The 18,549-nt window shown below is 41.8% G+C and overlaps 1 protein-coding gene across 1 annotated transcript in view; it reads left to right on the top strand.

Annotated features, from left to right (window-relative positions):
* The window catches only part of pex14 (peroxisomal biogenesis factor 14), a 105,030-nt gene extending 92,624 nt beyond the window's left edge, over nt 1–12,406 (top strand). Inside the window, exons 7-9 of the mRNA XM_039008280.1 lie at nt 1,590–1,687; nt 8,109–8,200; nt 9,820–12,406. Of these exons, the coding sequence (XP_038864208.1) occupies nt 1,590–1,687; nt 8,109–8,200; nt 9,820–10,324 (695 nt within the window). The 3' untranslated portion in view covers nt 10,325–12,406. The remainder of the gene's footprint in view (nt 1–1,589; nt 1,688–8,108; nt 8,201–9,819) is intronic.
* The last annotated feature ends 6,143 nt before the right edge of the window (nt 12,407–18,549 follow it).

Below are 18,549 nucleotides of genomic sequence, written 5' to 3'. Positions count from 1 at the left end.
GATGTTTCTGAACACTTCTACATTAATGTGGATGCTACCATGATTACTGATAATTATGAATTAATCATGAATAATGATGATCATACCCCCACAATCATGAAGAAATATCAAACCCTCAAAAAAAAGCGAACCTCTCACCATTACCAATAACAGGGGAGGTTAACAGTTTTCGGGGCGTATGATCTTTGTGCCTCTGTTCATTTCTCACTCATCATTATTCACAAATCATTCATGATTATTCCTGATCAGGGTAGCATCCACGTTATTGTAGTGTTCTGAAACAGTTCAGAAACATCTTATATTCTTATTTACAATAAAAGTGACTCCAAAATTACATGATTCACCATTCAGTTCCTATCAGGCAAAACACGATCCGAAACACAACCAAAACCAATTGCATCCTGCAAGTTTGTAAAGTCACCAGCTTGATGTAGTCAATGTGTGCAAGGAATATGGAACCAAATACTAAACCTTTGACTACTTTAATACACTATAAGTGAATTTGTCCAAATACTTATGACTTCTTCAAATGGGGTGAGTAAATACATTAAGTGCTTTTGTTTCTACTAAACCATGTATGAAAATACCCTCAAATAAAAGATGACATTCTGCACTCTCTCCTCATTTTGATCTCAAATAAAAAATGCTGGAGGATAGAGCCAAATGTAAAAAATGTAGCTTCACTGTCCAAATAAATACGGAGGAGAGTGTATGTCAGGTAACCTAAAGTTTTTGCGTCAGGGTCCCATTTTCGTCAAACTGATGCTTATAGCTCAGCACTGGCACATTGGTGTCTGTCCAGTCTTGCACAGTAGGCAAGCTTTTAACCATTCGCTGACACCAACCTCAAGTGTAGGCAGCTACAATATCTGTTGATGTTAATGCAATTAGGCTTGATTTAACACTTTGCACGACAGTGATTTATATGAATGTTTATTGTCTTTCGGTAATAGAATCAGTCGGTGAAACTTAATGCATTGTTTGGTAATACACGTGCGACTGGAAAGCAAGGGGCCAACAAACTGGGGCTCGTGTTATTTGAAATCATACACCCTCTTCTTACACCAACACTTGAAATAATTCAATCTTCAAAGTCAATGAGAAAAGAGCAATATTTATTGGGATTAGGCGGGACATTTTGTCTGGCAGCCTCCACCCAAATGAGGCATTTTTTCCCCCTTTGTTGATCGTTTGAGGATTTAAGATGCATTTGAAGCCAGTGTCTGCATGGATAATGGAAGGTTAGAGACTGTTATTTGATTTAAGTTCAGACACCAGAGATTAATATCTTTATTTTACACGTCAAAAAAATCCCAAAGCATCTATGACTGAAAAGCTGGGGCCAATTTGACTGGTTATTGGATATCATTATAAATATCAAGAGGTCAACTTTAATAAATGACTTAGGCCTATACTTTTTATTTTTTGTATTGTTTTTACAGATATTGTATTTGAGTTGGACTTCTCTGGACTAACTTAACTGAAAGTAAAAATGTTCCAGCTTCCTCTACTTTATGCTTCCACTAAATAAAACTTTAGTATCAGCTGACATCCAGCGTTTTAAGTGTACTTGTTGTCTCTGTTTGCAGTGACCCAGCTCCAGCAGACCCTGGCTACAGTACAGGACCTCCTGGTCCAGCAGCAGCAGAAAATGCATGACCTGTCTCAGGAGCTATCTACCTCTGAGGTACGACATCATCAGACTTTCACACACACACTCAAACACATATGCTTAATCTCACCTGTCTCTCAGACTACTGGTGCCGTACACACTAGTCTGGCTCAGACCTGGGTCAAATACGTAGATCAAATACTTTATATGTATTTGAGTGGTGCTTGATTTTTTTAGTTTGCAACTTTTGGGACAATTTTATTGGTTCTGTTTTACTGGGGAAACAAAAAAATGCAATACAAGTATTTGAAAGTGTTTGACTTAGTATTTGAACCAGGTCTGGTCTGGCTACAGCCAGTGGTAAGAAGAAGTAGAACACACTCCACCTGTCGGCTGTTTTTAGTGGAAAGTTCAGGGTTTTGTTCATAAGGCACCAAATGAAAGACAACGCACTGACGCAGGGAGGGACTACTTCGTTTTCCATTGTGAAACATTTGAAAATGTTTTCCGATGCATGCCCTAATGAACATGACCCAAGACAGAGGATTTATTTGGCTCATCGCGCTCTAGTGACTCCTTGGGGCGGGGCGAGCGCATGCAGGCTGACTTCGGTCGTCAGTTGAACGGTTTTTCCTCCGACACATTGGGGGTGCAGCTGGCTTCCGGGTTAAGCAGGCGGTGTTAAGAAGTTTTGGAGGATACATGACTCGGCCTTTGTCTCTTCTGAGCCCGTTGGGGAGTTGTAGCGATGAGACAAGATTGAAAAAGGTGGTTCAATACACATTTTATTTGTCACATGCTTCGTAAAACAACCGGTGTAGACTAACAATGAAATGCTTACTTAACGTGCCCTTACCAACAATAACAACAACAAAAAAGCACAAGAGAATTTCAACACCATCTAAGGGATGGGCATTTGAGATTATTTCACAATTCAAATAATGTCATGAAATTTTTTCAGATATCAGGATACAAATAAAACACTCTCAGCTCTCTTGACCAATCAGACTGACTCAAATGCACATGGCAGTTGTAAACAGCGAACAGGCTGCTTTTCACTGTTGGTTTTAGCCAAACACTACGGGGAAAGAGAAGTCTGATTTTCGCCATGATAGAACTGTCTGTATGTAGCCTCGCTACTTTTATAGCCTCGCTACTGTATATAGCCTGTCTTTTTACTGTTGTTTTATTTCTTTACTTACCTATTGTTCACCTAATACCTTTTTTGCACTATTGGTTAGAGCCTGTATGTAAGCATTTCACTGTAAGGTCTACACCTGTTGTATTCGGCGCACGTGACAAATAAACTTTGATTTGATTCAATTACAAAAAAGGTTTTCTGATGAGTGTTTTGCATTGCTATGTGTCAAGTCTTGTGGAAACTCGGTTAGGTGAACACCTGTAATTGCTATTTGAAGCGCCGAAAATAGCATACCGATGTCAGGGCAGACTGGAGGGCTAAATGCACAGTATTAGCTCAACACGTTATAAAAACTACATTCAAAGGTTTGTTTATTAAATTAAGTCAAATGTCATGGTATAACCATGTAGGTAACAATGACACAATGATAATTACATTTATAACAAAGCTTTTCAATTGTCCAAATAGGCCTACACATTTTTTTGCTACCAAATGTACTCACTCAAGTAATTGATTACTAACGTCCGTTTGGATATCTGGATAGATATCCCTACCACCATCTCAGATTGTGCAAAATGTGTTAGAAACATAAGATTAGCATTCCTGAAACATTATTTTGTTAAAATATAATTTGATCTCTGAGAAAATTAAGCAAATTGATTGAACAAAACATTTTCATATTAATTTATAGGATTCATATAATCTTCAATAAATATAGTACCTAACATCTGATTTGGACCATAATTCTTCCTAACAATGAGTATCGCATGAGAAATCCAATAAAATGATCAAAATCCACCCACGGATCCCCCACACCCTAATCCCATCCCAACCCAACAACCAGTATACCGTATTAGTTCTCTGTCTCACAAGTAGTATGGTGCTGTGGTTTGGAGTATTGCTTCTTCATCCTATGTAATGTATTCCCTGTGAATCTGGTGATGCTTTTTTTCTCTTCTCCCTTTTATAGAAAAATAAGCCTTTGAAGTTGCTTGCATTATTTTCCATAAATTTATGTCAAAGTACCAAGTTTCGCCCACTAGATGCCGCTGTTCCTGCTACTGCCACACCCTTTTATAAATTGTGCTGGTCTCTAGTCTTTATTAAATGGATCACAACATTTTCTTAGCAACTTTGGGTATAAAACCAATAACTTTTTCTCATGATGAAAATAGATTGTGTGGCCAGTTCTCCATGAAAGCAATTCAGTTTGTCATCTCATCATGACATCCATGATGTTATCATCTTCTGCCATAACTCTGTTCTTGGCTTAAATTTTATTGTCCGCTTTCACAATCCACAGTTACAACCGTTTAGGTGCTAAGGGCCGAATAATTGTTTTAAAACTCGTCATGTCAAAAAAATTGGTGAACTTAAGTGCAAGTATGAAATGTTACTTGTTCTTTATCACGCTGTCATAAATCGTTTTATGATCATCGGCCCAAAAAACTCCCTTGGAATCAAGACCATCTCAGACAATGTTTTATGTCCACAGCTTGTTAAGCACATGGGGTGTTCGTCTGTAGCATCTGGATGGCGCAGGAAAACATATGCGTACGCATCTGTTTCGGCAAACGGCAGAGAAAAATATGAATCTCTCCCCTGGATGAGGTTAATCAAAACCGCCGACTCATAGTTCATTTTCGAGTGAGTCTCTCTTGCCCCCACACCGCTTCCTAAACTGAGTTGAAAGGATATTTGTGTTTTTGGGAGGGAGGGAGGGGGTGGACAAAACCCTAACTGAGCCACTATGCAAACAGAACTTTGTGTGTACCATTTTTCTTTGTCCTGGCAAGCCCCAGTCCGATCCAGTCACTGTTAAGCCCACTTTAAACAATGAACTACATCTGCAGCACTGGAGAACAAGAGATGTTTTTTTTTGCCAAAACACAGATTGGATTAAAAAGTGCCCGCTTCATTTGCTATGAGTGCCTTGTTGGAAGGCGGCAGTGTATAAAAAGTATATTTCACATCAAAACACCCATTAAACAAATCATAAACTCTGCTTTATAGCTATAGTGTTGATCTTAAATTTTCCACAGAGAGACGTAGAAGCCCTGTTGTACCCAGGCCATATGGGAAATTGGGAAATTGTTTTCAGGTCCGGAGCGTGTGATTAAGAACACATGTTGGAGCTGCCGAGCTACTTATCGTTTGCAGTTAGCGGCTTTCTGGGTTTCTCCCCTCGCCGCTCAAAGTGCGCCACTCTTGGCAATTATACCTCTCAACGCGGAAATGTGCATTTAACCCGAAACACATGCCAACTTCTGTTTCATCAGCTGCTAAGTAAACAGTTCTTAAAGTTTGGAAACCGCTGAATTGCAATGTGTATGGCACCCCAACACAAACTGACTGGGGATGTCATTATACAAGTGAGAGATTGCGCACACACACTCAAACACACATATATTATATATTTCTGCCTACAAACCTCAGAGGGCCCGGCAAAATGTACTCTGTGGGTATTTACTCTATAATAATGACTTATTTTGAAAATGATCACCTAGCTACATCATACCACTACTGTTAAATGCCTCGGTGAAGAATGAATAGGCTTCAGGGTAATTCGTCTCCAATGTTAACAGGAGGGGTAGCCCCCTATTTTGGTCCCATTATCATTACAAATCTGCCAGTTAACTGTGTTTGCTCCGCTGTCTCAATTCAGTGATAGTTCTCTTTATTAGTGGCTGCACATAGAAGATTAAGAAACTGCTGTTCTGTACCAGAAGAAGCACTCTGGCACTGGGAAAGTAGAATAAATAGACTGAAATCAATTGCGCCCGTGTTTTCCCTGGAAAACGCTCCTCGGGGATTTCTTTTGAAGCTAATTCTACCATAAATATACATGCATTACAAGGAAAAAGACAACACAGTCGGCTGGTGGAGTAACTGTGAATTAATTTGCCTTTAGACATTTTGAAACAAGGCTTGTTAAGATCCTATCTGTTGCTAATGGTCCGTAGGCATTTTATCTTCATTTATTTCACGCATTGCCATCCATGGAGGAGTTGTTAGATTTTTTTCTCTCTTTTGCTCGTAATATATTTTTCTGGAACCACTTAGTTAAGCAGCAGAAAGGGGCTGACCCCTATCACACCCAAGCAACCACTCAAGACAGATTAGGAACACAGCTATTACACCAGTTAGGAGGAAACTGTATAGCGCTTAACAGCACTGGGCATAGATCAAAGTCTCCGTTCTTAAGCCAGAGTACGCAAAGTGATTATAGGGGCAGTTATAATCATATGAATAGAATTAGAAGATTCAATTACGTGCATGTAATGCTTACTATGCTGCTATAATGCTTTCTGTACATTACTTTATTATGAACATGGTGTCATGCCACACTTGACAAAGGAAATGACCACATGGCTATTTCTGAAATCACAATGTCAACATGACATACCACCTTATGTTCAGTTAGCATGGTGTATAATGCCAGCTGACATATGTCATGTTGCCATGAATAAGCGTGGTTATAATGCAGGAATATTATGTCTGCGGACAAAACTACCATACGGTTGCGTCAACTTTCGCTGTAGTGCACTACGTAGGCAATAGGGTGCCATTTGGGTTGTATCCACAGTTTTAAGTAGGCGTCGTGACTGTGAAGCGTTTCCCTGTTTCTTAGGTAAGAGTTTTACGTCTTGGAAGTCTAGAAGAAGACTCAGCCTGTGGAGCAATAACATGTTTTCTTTCCAAAGGTAAAATGAGAGAGAAGCACATTCCAACCTTATTATGTCGGGGGCCTTGGGGAGACCTGGGATTAAGATGGTTCTAATGAGGTGAACCCTGAATGTCTTCACCAAGGCTCCGACCGATGCACACCCAGGACGGTTTTGGGGCTGTATGTATCAAGCGTCTTCGAGTAAGAGTGCTGATTTTAGGATCAGTTTTGCCTTTTAGATCACAATTCATAAGATTTCATGGACAGGGGGCACCTGATCCTAGATCAGCACTCCTACTCTGAGAAGCTTGATACATTCGGCCCCTGATGTTCCCTGGAAAACACCGCACCCTCCCTCCCTCCGATGTAAATGAGTCTGATCCCTCTCAGATGTGATTCAATTAATTTCTCTTAGATTTAATTACAATTGAAAGAGACCAAGTTATCCGTCTCACCGTGATAGGGTGTCTCAGCTTCCTAACTAGCTGCCTCTAGTGAGTCTGGAGTTCTTAATTACAGTTTTTTAGTATTATTTTATCCTGCTTTCCCCACTTTGTTTTTCTCCTCTTCCCTGGTCCCATCCATATACCGCCCTTCTCCCCTTCAGAAACAAAAAGGATAGGGGTGCAGGTCTGTTCGGTTAGACTACCAAGGGTCCAAAAGCACCTGCTTGTCCAGGTGAATATGGGCTGGTTTTAAGAGTATTTTCCCGGTTGAGGAGTGACATGTTCATTACAAATGCTAAAGTGTATTTGTCTTTAAACAAATGTGGATTTTCACTAAGACAGTGATAGCTAAAAGCAATTTGGTTCACGCTGGCTATTGCAGTTGCATAGAAGGACTGAAATGTCATAGAAACAAACAAAATCGACGCTATTGGCTACATGTTCACATATTGTGTCTTTCTTTTGACGAATGACTTCATACGTCTGCTTGGAACAGAAATACAATGGATGGATTTTTTTTTTAATTATTTGCTATTCAAATATTGCCAGAGGCCACTACAATTAGCCGTCATTCCCTGTCGCAATTCATGCCATGCCAGCCTGTGTGTGATAACACTCACCTTTGATAAAAGAAGAAAAATAGCTGTCAACTTATGGTTGCCTTATGACTGCCCCTATTGTTCAGGATAAGGTTCATTATCCAAAACTGCCATCCTGCCCTAATCCATTTTTGGAAATATGGAAAACTATGTAAAAATTGGAATGATCCACAGTCAAGTGAAACCCAATTTTTTTCTGCACTACTTTTGACTAAGACTCTGATCAAGAATAGTGCACTATATAGGGAGTAGGGTGCCACTTGGGAAAATACCACTACCTTTTTGCAACGATCCTGTCTACAAAGATGAACTCTAGTCCAGAGGCTTGTTGTTTGCCCCCACCCCTCTCCCATCACATGGGGACTTGTATGTAGACTCACAAGCTGTTGTGATATGATTACACACCAGCTTGTGTGGCATTCGGCATTTGCTCTGTTTGTTTACATCGCTGCCCTCTCAACCATTCTCTCGTTTGAAAGTATTATCCTGTTAGGTCGCATGAACAAATGAAGATCAGAGATGTAGCAACATGCTTGATGAAAGTAGCTTTCTGTCCTCTTTAATGTTGCTTATGGACCTAGACTGTACTGTACTGTACTGACCCATGGTATGTGATAGTTTATCTTCCCTCTTCTTCCAATAGGCATCCTCTTCAACCAACCGCATCCTGGATACCCAGACCATCGGCGATCTGAAAGCTGAAATAGGGTCATTGAAGGGCTTGCTTCTCGGCAGGTAATAACTCAAACACTGTGGTTTCATTTAAAATGGCACCCTATCCCCTATCTAGTGCACTACTGGCGAAAGGTAGTAGGACTTGCCTTGTTAAATTAAATAAAAAATATATAGGGAATCGTTATCGAAGATCATCATACTACCTTCCTCCGCAGCGCCTTCAGCTCTACCCCGTTTGGCACTGTCTGTCTGTCACAGCATGAAAATGGATTCTGTTTTGTAATAGTCATTAGCATGCATGATTATGTACTCAGTGCCGCTAATGAGGCTCAAAGCAACAGTTTACGTCGGAAAAATCAGCCAGATGAAAATTGCCTCAGAACTGTCAGGTTGTACATGTTTTGTTTTCCTGTGTACATCCTAATAAGCTTTTAAGTATTTTGTTTCACTCTCCTTTGCCTGACTTTCACAATAAGTTTTGCGTAAGGGGTTAATCAGCGAAGAAAAACACAGAAGCACCATCTGTCGCCAAACTTGTTCTCTCTCTTTCCCTATTTTCAAATGACCTGATTAGGCAGTAAACATTTTGTATTCCTTTAGTGCAGATCCCTGTTAAGGCGTAACCATTTCTTTTTGATCTTGAAAGAATTAATGAATATAATTTAATATCTTGGCCAATCTTTAGCAGGTGTGGAGAACATCTGGCTGTTGAAAAAAGCACAATCTATTTTTCTCTTATTTATTTATATATATACACACACACACACACACACACACACAGAGAAGGCCAGCATCCCGGAGTTGCCTCTTCACTGTTGACGTTGAGACTGGTGTTTTTCGGGTACTATTTAATGAAGCTGCCAGTAGAGGACTTATGAAGTGTCTGTTTCTCAAATTAGACACTCAATGTACTTGTCCTCTTGCTCAGTTGTGCACCAGGGCCTCCCACACTTTCTATTCTGGTTAGAGCCAGTTTGCGCTGTTCTGTGAAGGGAGTAGTACACAGCGTACGAGATCTTCAGTTTCTTGGCAATTTCTCGCATGGAATAGCCTTCATTTCTCAGAACAAGAATAGACTGACGAGTTTCAGAAGAAAGTCCTTTGTTTCTGGCCATTTTGAGCCTGTAATCGAATCCACAAATGCTGATGCTCCAGATACTCAACTAGTCCAAAGAAGGCCAGTTTTATTGCTTCTTTAATCAGAACGACAGTTTTCAGCTGTGCTAACATAATTGCAAAAGGGTTTTCTAATGATCAATTAGCCTTTTAAAATGATAAACTTGGATTAGCTAACACAACGTGCCATTGGAACACAGGAGTGATGGTTGCTGATAATGGTCCACTGTACACCTATGTAGATATTCCATTTAAAATCTGCCGTTTCCAGCAATAATAGTCATTTACAACATTAACAATGTCTACACTGTATTTCTGATCAATTTTATGTTATTTTAATGGACAAAACATTTGCTTTTCTTTCAAAAACAATGACATTTCTAAGTTAACCTAAACTTTTGAACAGTAGTGTATATATGTGTTCCCACTATGAAAAACAGTGATCTTTCCACTGTGCTTATTTCGATTTTCAGTGTACAAGTTTTTGATTGTGATGACAACATTTTGATTTGGATGACATGATGTGTGTTGAACGAATATCCTTGCCTTCTATCCCTCTCCAGGAGGCAGTTCCCCGCATCACCATCCGTCCCAAAGATTCCCTCCTGGCAGATGCCCCTGAAGCCAGCCACCATCTCCACCAGCTCTCCTTCCATCAACCATACCAACAGCAGCAGCGACATCTCCCCCGTCAGCAACGAGTCGGCTTCCTCCTCCCCCATCAAAGATGGCCGCCACAGCCCCCAAGATGCCCTGGGAGGTCCCGACGGAGCCCACGGCCTCAACGGAGAGAATGGCGTGGGGCTGGGAGGAGGAGCCACACTGCCCCCCCTGGACCTTAAGGATCAGGTCCGCATGGAGGTCCAGGGTGAGGAGGAGAAGAAAGAGGAGGATGTGAAGGAGGAAAAGGAAGAAGAGGAGGAGGAGGATGACGTGAGCCATGTGGATGAGGAGGAGCATCTGAGCGTGCCAGCGGAGGATCGTCGAGGGGGGGACGGACAGATCAACGAACAGGTGGACAAGCTGAGGAGGCCCGAGGGGGCCAGCAACGAGAGCGAGGTGGATTAGACCAGACCGTGAGCACAAAGCACAACAAAACCCCTTTTTCCTTATGGTTCTCACTTCATTTGAAGGTCCTGTTTCAGTCTGGTCCCATTTGACCATCCTTTCTGTAACTGTACTGTTTTGCCTCTGTTATATAGTGAACAATCTCAATTATGAGCGAAGGTTTAAGAAACACAGCAAAAAAAGGTTAATGTTGGTGTGTCTGGCCCTTGTAAGCACCTGGCTTACATCAATTTACTATTCATCATTCAAACAAAACGATTGCATGCCTGGGAAAGTAATGTTAAGTTTCTGCAGGATGGGGGAGATAAGAGCAATATTCAATACAAATTACTATCAAAAATGATTTGCAATCCTGCTTTCTCTTATTCCTTGTGTGGCACATGGTACTGTCAATTTTCATGACTGACAATAATCACCTGGTGTAGTGAGCTTGGTTTGCAATGTATTATGGTATCTGAGCTCATTTGAAGAATAATTTGAGAATGTGTCCCAAATGGCACCCTATTCCCTATGTAGGATGTGTCCTAAATGGCACCCTATTCCCTATGTAGCTTGTGTCCCAAATGGGACCCTATTCTCTATGTTTTGACAAGGGTCTATAGAACTTTGGTCAAAAGTATTGCACTATATAGGGAATAGGTTGCCATGTGGTACTCATCCTGAGTAACCTGTTCTGTACACCAAAGAAATCGTATGCTCCCCTATATTCTTCAGTTCTAGGTCAGGAGTCAGACGGCTTGTCCCCCTGTACTCGTCTCAAAGTCACCCCAGAGATCACTGAAAGCATTACTGGGACTGCGTCTGAAACGGAACCCTATTCCCTATACGATTCACTAATTTTGACCAATAGTAGGGCACTCCATAGGGAATAGGGTGCCATTTCAGACGTAGCCTGTCAACAGAGCCGAGGGAGAGGACAAGCAGCGTTAGGCTAGGGCAGCGTTAGGCTAGGGCAACGTTTAGGATCTTTCATGTGTCCCCTCACATTGGTGTCAGTCTGTCAATAATTCAGAAAGGCCAGGAGGTGGCATTTGGGCTGAAATAAAAGCCTTGAAATTTGAGATTAGAACACGACGACGGGTTTTGTTCCACGAGCGTTCAAGAGCGCTGAAAGGAAGGGAAGATAAATGTGTTTTTTTTACCTCTCTCTAAAGGGGCTGCCTCGTGCATTCTGTCACTCTGTATGTGGTGAGAGAGATCCCAGCCTGCCTCTTCAGCTGCATCTCAGTCTCCAGCAGGGCTAGCTGAATTGGTTTATGAAGTATGTTAATAATCAAATGATCAACAAATAACAGATGTATTAGTTCATGCAGCTTGAAATGTCAAGGAGGCTAAAAGCGGAAATCTAATCGCGAAAGCCCTGTTGTATTATATTTTATTTCATGACAAACCCTCCGGTCCAAATTATATAGGCCTCCTACAGTGAGTAATCTTTTACGCTAAAATGGCGCCAATATTTTGTAATTAAACCGTATAAAACAATGGATGTCGCCATGGATGTTGTGGAAGGTGGGAATCTAGCTCTGAAGGCAGAGGTGGGGGCGGGAGGGGAACTGAAAGTAATGTATGAATACTTACCTTATTAAATTTCTCACTCGCCAGCTGATGAGAGAGAAAAAAGGTCCACGAGTGAAAATGAGGGTATCAGCTCTCTTGTGGTATTTTAACTTGCATCAAAGGGCCTTCAAAGTAACAATAACGGTAGAGGTAGGTGAACCTTTCTAAGTGGCAGCAGTCATACTCCGCAAACGCTGTGTCTATTAGAATAGAAGTAACAGGGTAGTAAAGAATCTGAAGTATGATACTGTCATGAGAGATTTTTTTGTTTGGAATTGTATTTGACTTGATCTGACATTCTAATCTATGAATTTGTCTGCGAATGAAGACCACTTGCTGATAATGTGGCAGAATTGCTAAAATGAGAGGTCCCCAAGTGTCACTCATGCCTTTTAAACTACTGTAGTTTCACTGACTGGTCCTCTATGTATAAAATGTACCCAGCTTATAATTGTGACTGTATGAGCTTCTGATATCAAACAGAAATGTATATTATTGTAATAAATTTGGTTTATCTCAAGTTACTTTAATTGTCACTTCTTTATCGAATGAATTAGGCCGTGATTCAATCTGACACTGGGGTACAGCGCCATTGTAGGGGTGTGTAACAGTACACATATTCGTACCAAACTGTTTGGTAAGGGGACTTTGGTTCGGTCCGCACTGTGAACCTGAATGAATACATTATTTTTTAAATTACAAAATAATAACACTAGGCATATAGGCTATGCCTACACTGCGTTGTATGTCTGACTCTTGAGTAAATCTGAGCTGAAAAAAAAAAGAAAATTCAGGCTATTCCGTTAAAGCAACTAGAGTTTATGCGCAGGTTGTAATCAAAATTCAAATCGTAATTGCCGCATTTCAAGCTGTCTATTTGTGAGACGCACCCGGGAACTAGTTCTGTACGATCATGGCGAGTGGTGGGGTCAATAAACCAGAATTGGAGGATCCTCAATCATCGTTTAATCTCCAGTTTGGGAACATTTTGGCTTCCCAGTAGATTACAACGGCGATGGACAGAGAGTTATTGGATAAAATGTTAACAGTATGTCGCCACTCTCAATGAAAATTGCCTATGCATCTGCCAACACCTCAAATGTGTTGATACATTTACGCCGACATCACCGCAGTATACTGGAGCAAGATGGAAACGCAAAGAAACAACACAACATCGTCTCCCCTCTGCATTCAAGCAGCCCTTTGCAGCTGATTCTGACCGGGCCAAATAAATTACAAGAGCGATAGGTAGGCTATGTTTATATATTTTACAGTCTTTGTTTAATAGCCGTGGATATGTGCCCATTCTCGGTGGTTGAGAATAGGGGGTTTCGGGCACATTGTGAAAGTGCTCAAGCCATGTTATAAACTTCCCTTTTGCACCAATTTCAGCAAACCGGTAGTATCCGCTCTATATAAGCAAACCAAAGCAGAGGTTTGCAATGGATTGACCAATGCACCCTGTGTTATGTTTACTTAACAGTGACAGCCCATTACGTTACCCCCGAGTGGGAGATGTACCGTGCTCCAGACATGCCGCCTTTATGAGTCAAAAGTGTGCATCTGGACTAAAGGAGGCAGTGTCATGGTGCGTTTGTAACCAAGTGTGAATTTACCATTTGACTTGGAAAAACCACTTGAACGGTCCTCAAACTGGTCATTTAAAGTGGGAAACTCTCCTTTCATCCTAAGAACCCACTTCTCCCACACGTTGACCTCTATAACACCATTTTCAGCAGTTAAATGGAACAACAAAGCAATCAGTTTTTTTTAACTCAAATTTGTTTACAAGCATTATAGCTTATCTTTTTAGTTTATGGTTAATGCAGCGTGTTGGCCATTAGCCAATCGGCGTTTCTCAACGAGCTCAAATCTCATGAATGTATCCAACTGGTATTTACGACTGGTAAATTCCCACCTCCCACATGGTTACAAAAGCAGCATCAGAGTGGAAACTTGAGAGGCCCAACAATCCTCTCACAACAGACAATGCTAGGAACATTGTGAATGCTGAACATTGAATGGCATTTAATTTTCACACTGTACTGAAACCGAACAGTGACCACAAAACCGCAATACATACCGAACCGTGGGTTTGGTGAACCGTTACGCCCTTGTCATATAAAAGGTCATTTCCAATTGAGTCCAACTGTGAATGAGTTAACGTTGCCTTTAAATGGCACATTGTCTACAAGGGCGATCAAATTGAATCCCGGCCCCAGTCGTATGTGTTTTTAACAAAGACATTGCTACATTAATTCAAACAAACATGTTTTTGTTTTTTTGCTGTTCATTAAGAAAAATACTATTTTGGTCTTGGGGGTGTGTGGTTTGATGTGGGTGTGTTATGTTCGCATTTCGTACCCTGGCAGTTACTGTAGAAACAACATAGCCACTACCACTTCCTCAAAATAGTCCGAATTAAGATAAATCAAGAAATCTGTAATTAAATGATACAAGGGGATGCATGAGATAACGAGCAGGATTAGTTCCAGTGCTTTGGACAAATCACGATTTCGCAGTTGTTAGAATCTTTTGAATTTCGAAAGGGGAGTGGACATTTGACCCATAGACTTAACTTGCAAAGAGAGAGGGTAGAACTCTTCGTTCCATTTCCAATCCGCGTTCTGTCTATTCTCTTAACTTGTATGGACCCAGAACTTAATTGAGCGTCTGACCAATTACGCAAGACTTTAGTTTTGGATTAACCGAGATTAGTGCACTGCAGACAGTATCAAGTCAGATGGTGCTCAGGACTGATTTTGAGAACCTGTCTACAACTTCATCATCAGCAAGCCGTCAAACTATTGTAAATAAAGCACAAGCTGCTACATGCTGTTTATCACTAGATGGCTAGCTAAATTCCATCTCTGTGTTTGTCAATGAAGTTAGCTAGTAGTAGCTAGCAGGCACATTGAGCAGGCAGGCCACGTTAGCTAAATCAGTTTATCAAGTCACTGGCGAGTGGCGACGTCTACGTCGGTTCCATTTTGTTTTTTACAACTGTCTCTATTACCAGAGTGTACTTCTGTCTGGCAGTGTTTCATAGCGAATAATGTTACAAAACAGGTTGCGGAGGAACACAAGTTGCTTGCGAAGGGGTTTAGAATTCTGGAATATTGACAAGTGGCAGTTGGGATGCAGGTGTGCATCGTCTCAATTCTCATTTTACCCAAAACAATGGCAGACTGGAGTGATCCCTATCCAACACATCAGAAAGTGGCCCCTCCATAAATAGGGGCCAAGAGTTCTTTCAACATAATATTGGCGAGGTGTTGTCTTATGTTAACTAGTCCGCGGCGCTGTGCAGTGGGCAGGTCTGTCTTACTGTCTGGAAGCTACAATTGGATAGGGCACAATCAGTGCAGCTGTTTCATCTCATGTTAGTGGGCAAGATTGTAATCCAAACCCAACCCAATTATAAATGGTGACGACCTCAGTTACACAAATCTTTAGTTTTAGAAGATACTGCCTTTGACCAAAATATCCTACTTACATGTTTCAGTCAATTTTGGCACTGGAATAAATGTTTCTGAGTCATATCGATGCGTTCAGTTCCTCTAGGCTCGGTGGGATTTTCTAAATGTAAAGGTCTATTTTTATTGTGTAGCAGTGGTAAGAGTATATACAGTGGTCCCGATATTGAATAGCCCTTGCTGTGTGTGTGTTTCAGGTTTCATAGAGCAGCACACTATAACAGACTTTTAAAAGTAATTTACGCTCGAGACAAAATGCACAGACTACCGTGAATGCAGTCTCTGCGAACGTCAGGGAAAATGCCTTTAAAAGGCGTATCGTCAGCTGTCTGGTGCGCTGCTCTATAACACGCCTTGGATTGAATCCTGGCCATACTGAGTGGTGTTTTACTCTGTTTACAATGCAGCACATAAAATATATCACTCCTAATCAGAACTTTATCTAGTATTTTCTATTTGATCTCCAGAATTATTAATAAACTGACTCCCCCAACAACAACAAAACATTATTTAAAAAAATACCCATTCCTCAGGTGATACGAATATTCCAGTGCATTATCAAGTTTATGAATTTCATTTGTCAAGGTCCGAATGATCAATAGCTTTTCACATATTGATGAGGTGAAACTTCTTGGAGGCTCGATACGGCATCCCTTTGTAATCCATTAACCTCTCCCTGGAGTTCAGGCCAGCCTTAGATTTATAGAGGCCTACTGTAATAAATGCTCTTGTACGTCATTTAGTGTCTTATGGGACCTGCATTGCATTCCTGGCCCAGAAAGCCCTCGTCTATCCTGGTGTGCGTCCCAAATGACACCCAATTCCCTACATAGTGCACTACTTTTGGCCAAGACCCATAGGCTCTGTAGGGAATAGGGTGCCATTTGGGACATAGCCCTCATCTATCCTAATCTTCATTTCTCATCTCCATCTGAAGGGGACATTGGCCCGTCCGTCAGCCGCCACACTCAACCCCAGTTTGCATCTAATTTCAAAACGAGTTAATTGCCAGCACCAAATAACGCGAACAACGGTGAAGGGTCTAGAATCCCCAAACAAACAGCCACATTAGCATTCCAGATTTAGGAATTCCGAATTTGTTGTCCAAGCAGCACCTTGGTTTTGACACTGGTTGGCACCCGGTTAGAAGCCTTAACCTCATCAATCTTGCTGCTAAACGGAGAGCACTCAATAGGATAGTGTATCGACGCGCCTCTGAACTCCATTGTTCAGCAGGTTAGAGGGCTGAGTGTCTCCTCGGATCAATGCGAGGGTTGTTAGCCCTTACCAGCCTGGTCTATGAGGGGGCTACTGTGGTGCTGCCTGCCACACACACGCACTGTCAGACACACACACACACATGACTGCTGCTTGCGGAGGCTCTTTGCTGAAGTGCTGGTGAATGACTGTCTCTAATGACTGATTCAGGATCAGGTCTGTTTTCTAATCCTACTGACTTGAGGATAGGATTCGATCGGCTGAACTGATCTGAGGCCATGGGCAACATCAGCCTGGGAGAAGGCTTGACACCATCCACCGCTGGCTACCATACTAACACTACATGACCAAAAGTATGTGGACACCTGCATGTCGAGCATTTCATACCAAAATCATGGGTATTACTATGGAGTTGGTCCCACCTTCGCTGCTACAACAGCCTCCACTCTTCTGGGAAGGTTCCACTAGATGTTGGAACATTACTGCTGGGACTTGCTTCCATTCAGCCACGAGCGTTAGTGAGGTTGGATGATTAGGCCTGGCTCGCAGTCAGCGTTCCAATTCATCCCATGCTGAAACAGGAAAGGACCTTCCCCAAACTGTTTCCACAAAGTTGGAAGCACAGAATCGTCTAGAATGTCATTGTATGCTGTGGCGTTAATATTTCCCTTCAGTGGAACAAAGCAGCCTAGCCCGAATCATGAAATATTCCTCCTCCACCAAACTTTACAGTTGGCACTATACATTCAGAACAGGTACAATTCTCCTGGCATCCGCCAAAACCAGATTTGTCCGTCAGACTGGTGAAGCGTGATTTATCACTCCAGAGAACGCGTTTCACCTACTCGAGTCCAATTGCGGCAAACTTTACACCACTCCAGCCGACGCTTGGCATTGCGCACGGTGATCTTAGGCTTGTGTGCAGTTGCTCGGCCATGGAAACCCATTTCATGAAGCTCCCGATGAACAGTTAGTGTGCTGACGTTGCTTCCTGGAACTCGGTAGTGAGTGTTGCAACCGAGGACAGACGATTTTTACACGCTATGCGCTTCAGCACTCGGCGGTCCCGTTCTGTGACGTTGTGTGGCCTACCACTCCGCGGCTGAGCCGTTGTTGCTCCTAGACGTTTCCACTTCACAATAACAGCACTTACAGTTGACCGGGCAGCTCTAGCAGGGCAGAGATTTGACGAACTGACTTGTTGGAAAGGTGGCATCCAATGTCATTGCCACTTTGAAAGTAATTGAGCTCTTCAGTAAGGCCATTCTACTGCCAGTGTTTGTCTATGGAGATTGCATGGCTGTGTGCTCGATTTTATACACCTGTCAGCAACGGGTGTGGCTGAAATAGCTGAATCCACTAATTTGAAGGGGTATCCACATACTTTTGTATATATTGTGTATCTACCACAGCAGGGCTGTGTTCATTAGGCACCAAATGGAAGAAAACAGACTGAAACAGGGCGGGACTTTGTCAAAGTTATGAAACATAACAGCTCTTTTTCATTATCCGTTGCAATACTTTTTGCTAAGGTATGGTCTAATGAATACAAACCAGTGCAAGTGAAGTGGCCTAAAACGCAAAATGCTTTGCATCGGAAAGGTCACAGACAATGCAGACCAGTAGTGTGATGATGGAATACTCTTCCTCTTCCCTCTGAGATAAGATGTATGTGGATCGCAGCATCAAGAGGGTGGAATTGGAACTCTTTGATGTTCACACTTATGTGGATCTAGGCCCTTCTCATCACCGGGGGGCTTCTCTCTCCTCTCGAAAAATCCTCTTACACCCGGGAAATCCGTGTTTAGGTAGATTGTATCGTAATCTGAAGGGCACGCTGAGGCTATTATTTAAAATATGAGATCATTCACTGTGCTGCTTTCTCTGGGAAAGAATAACTTTAGAAACAAGGTCTGCACTCTTTTATAGTCCTTATTAATAGCGTCATTCTCAATATTAGGAAGGTGCTCCTAA

Source organism: Salvelinus namaycush, chromosome 14 (assembly GCF_016432855.1).
Source record: "Salvelinus namaycush isolate Seneca chromosome 14, SaNama_1.0, whole genome shotgun sequence".
NCBI lineage: Eukaryota > Metazoa > Chordata > Actinopteri > Salmoniformes > Salmonidae > Salvelinus > Salvelinus namaycush.
The sequence above is the reverse complement of the archived record's forward strand: the minus strand, read 5'-3'. Positions and strand labels throughout refer to the sequence as shown.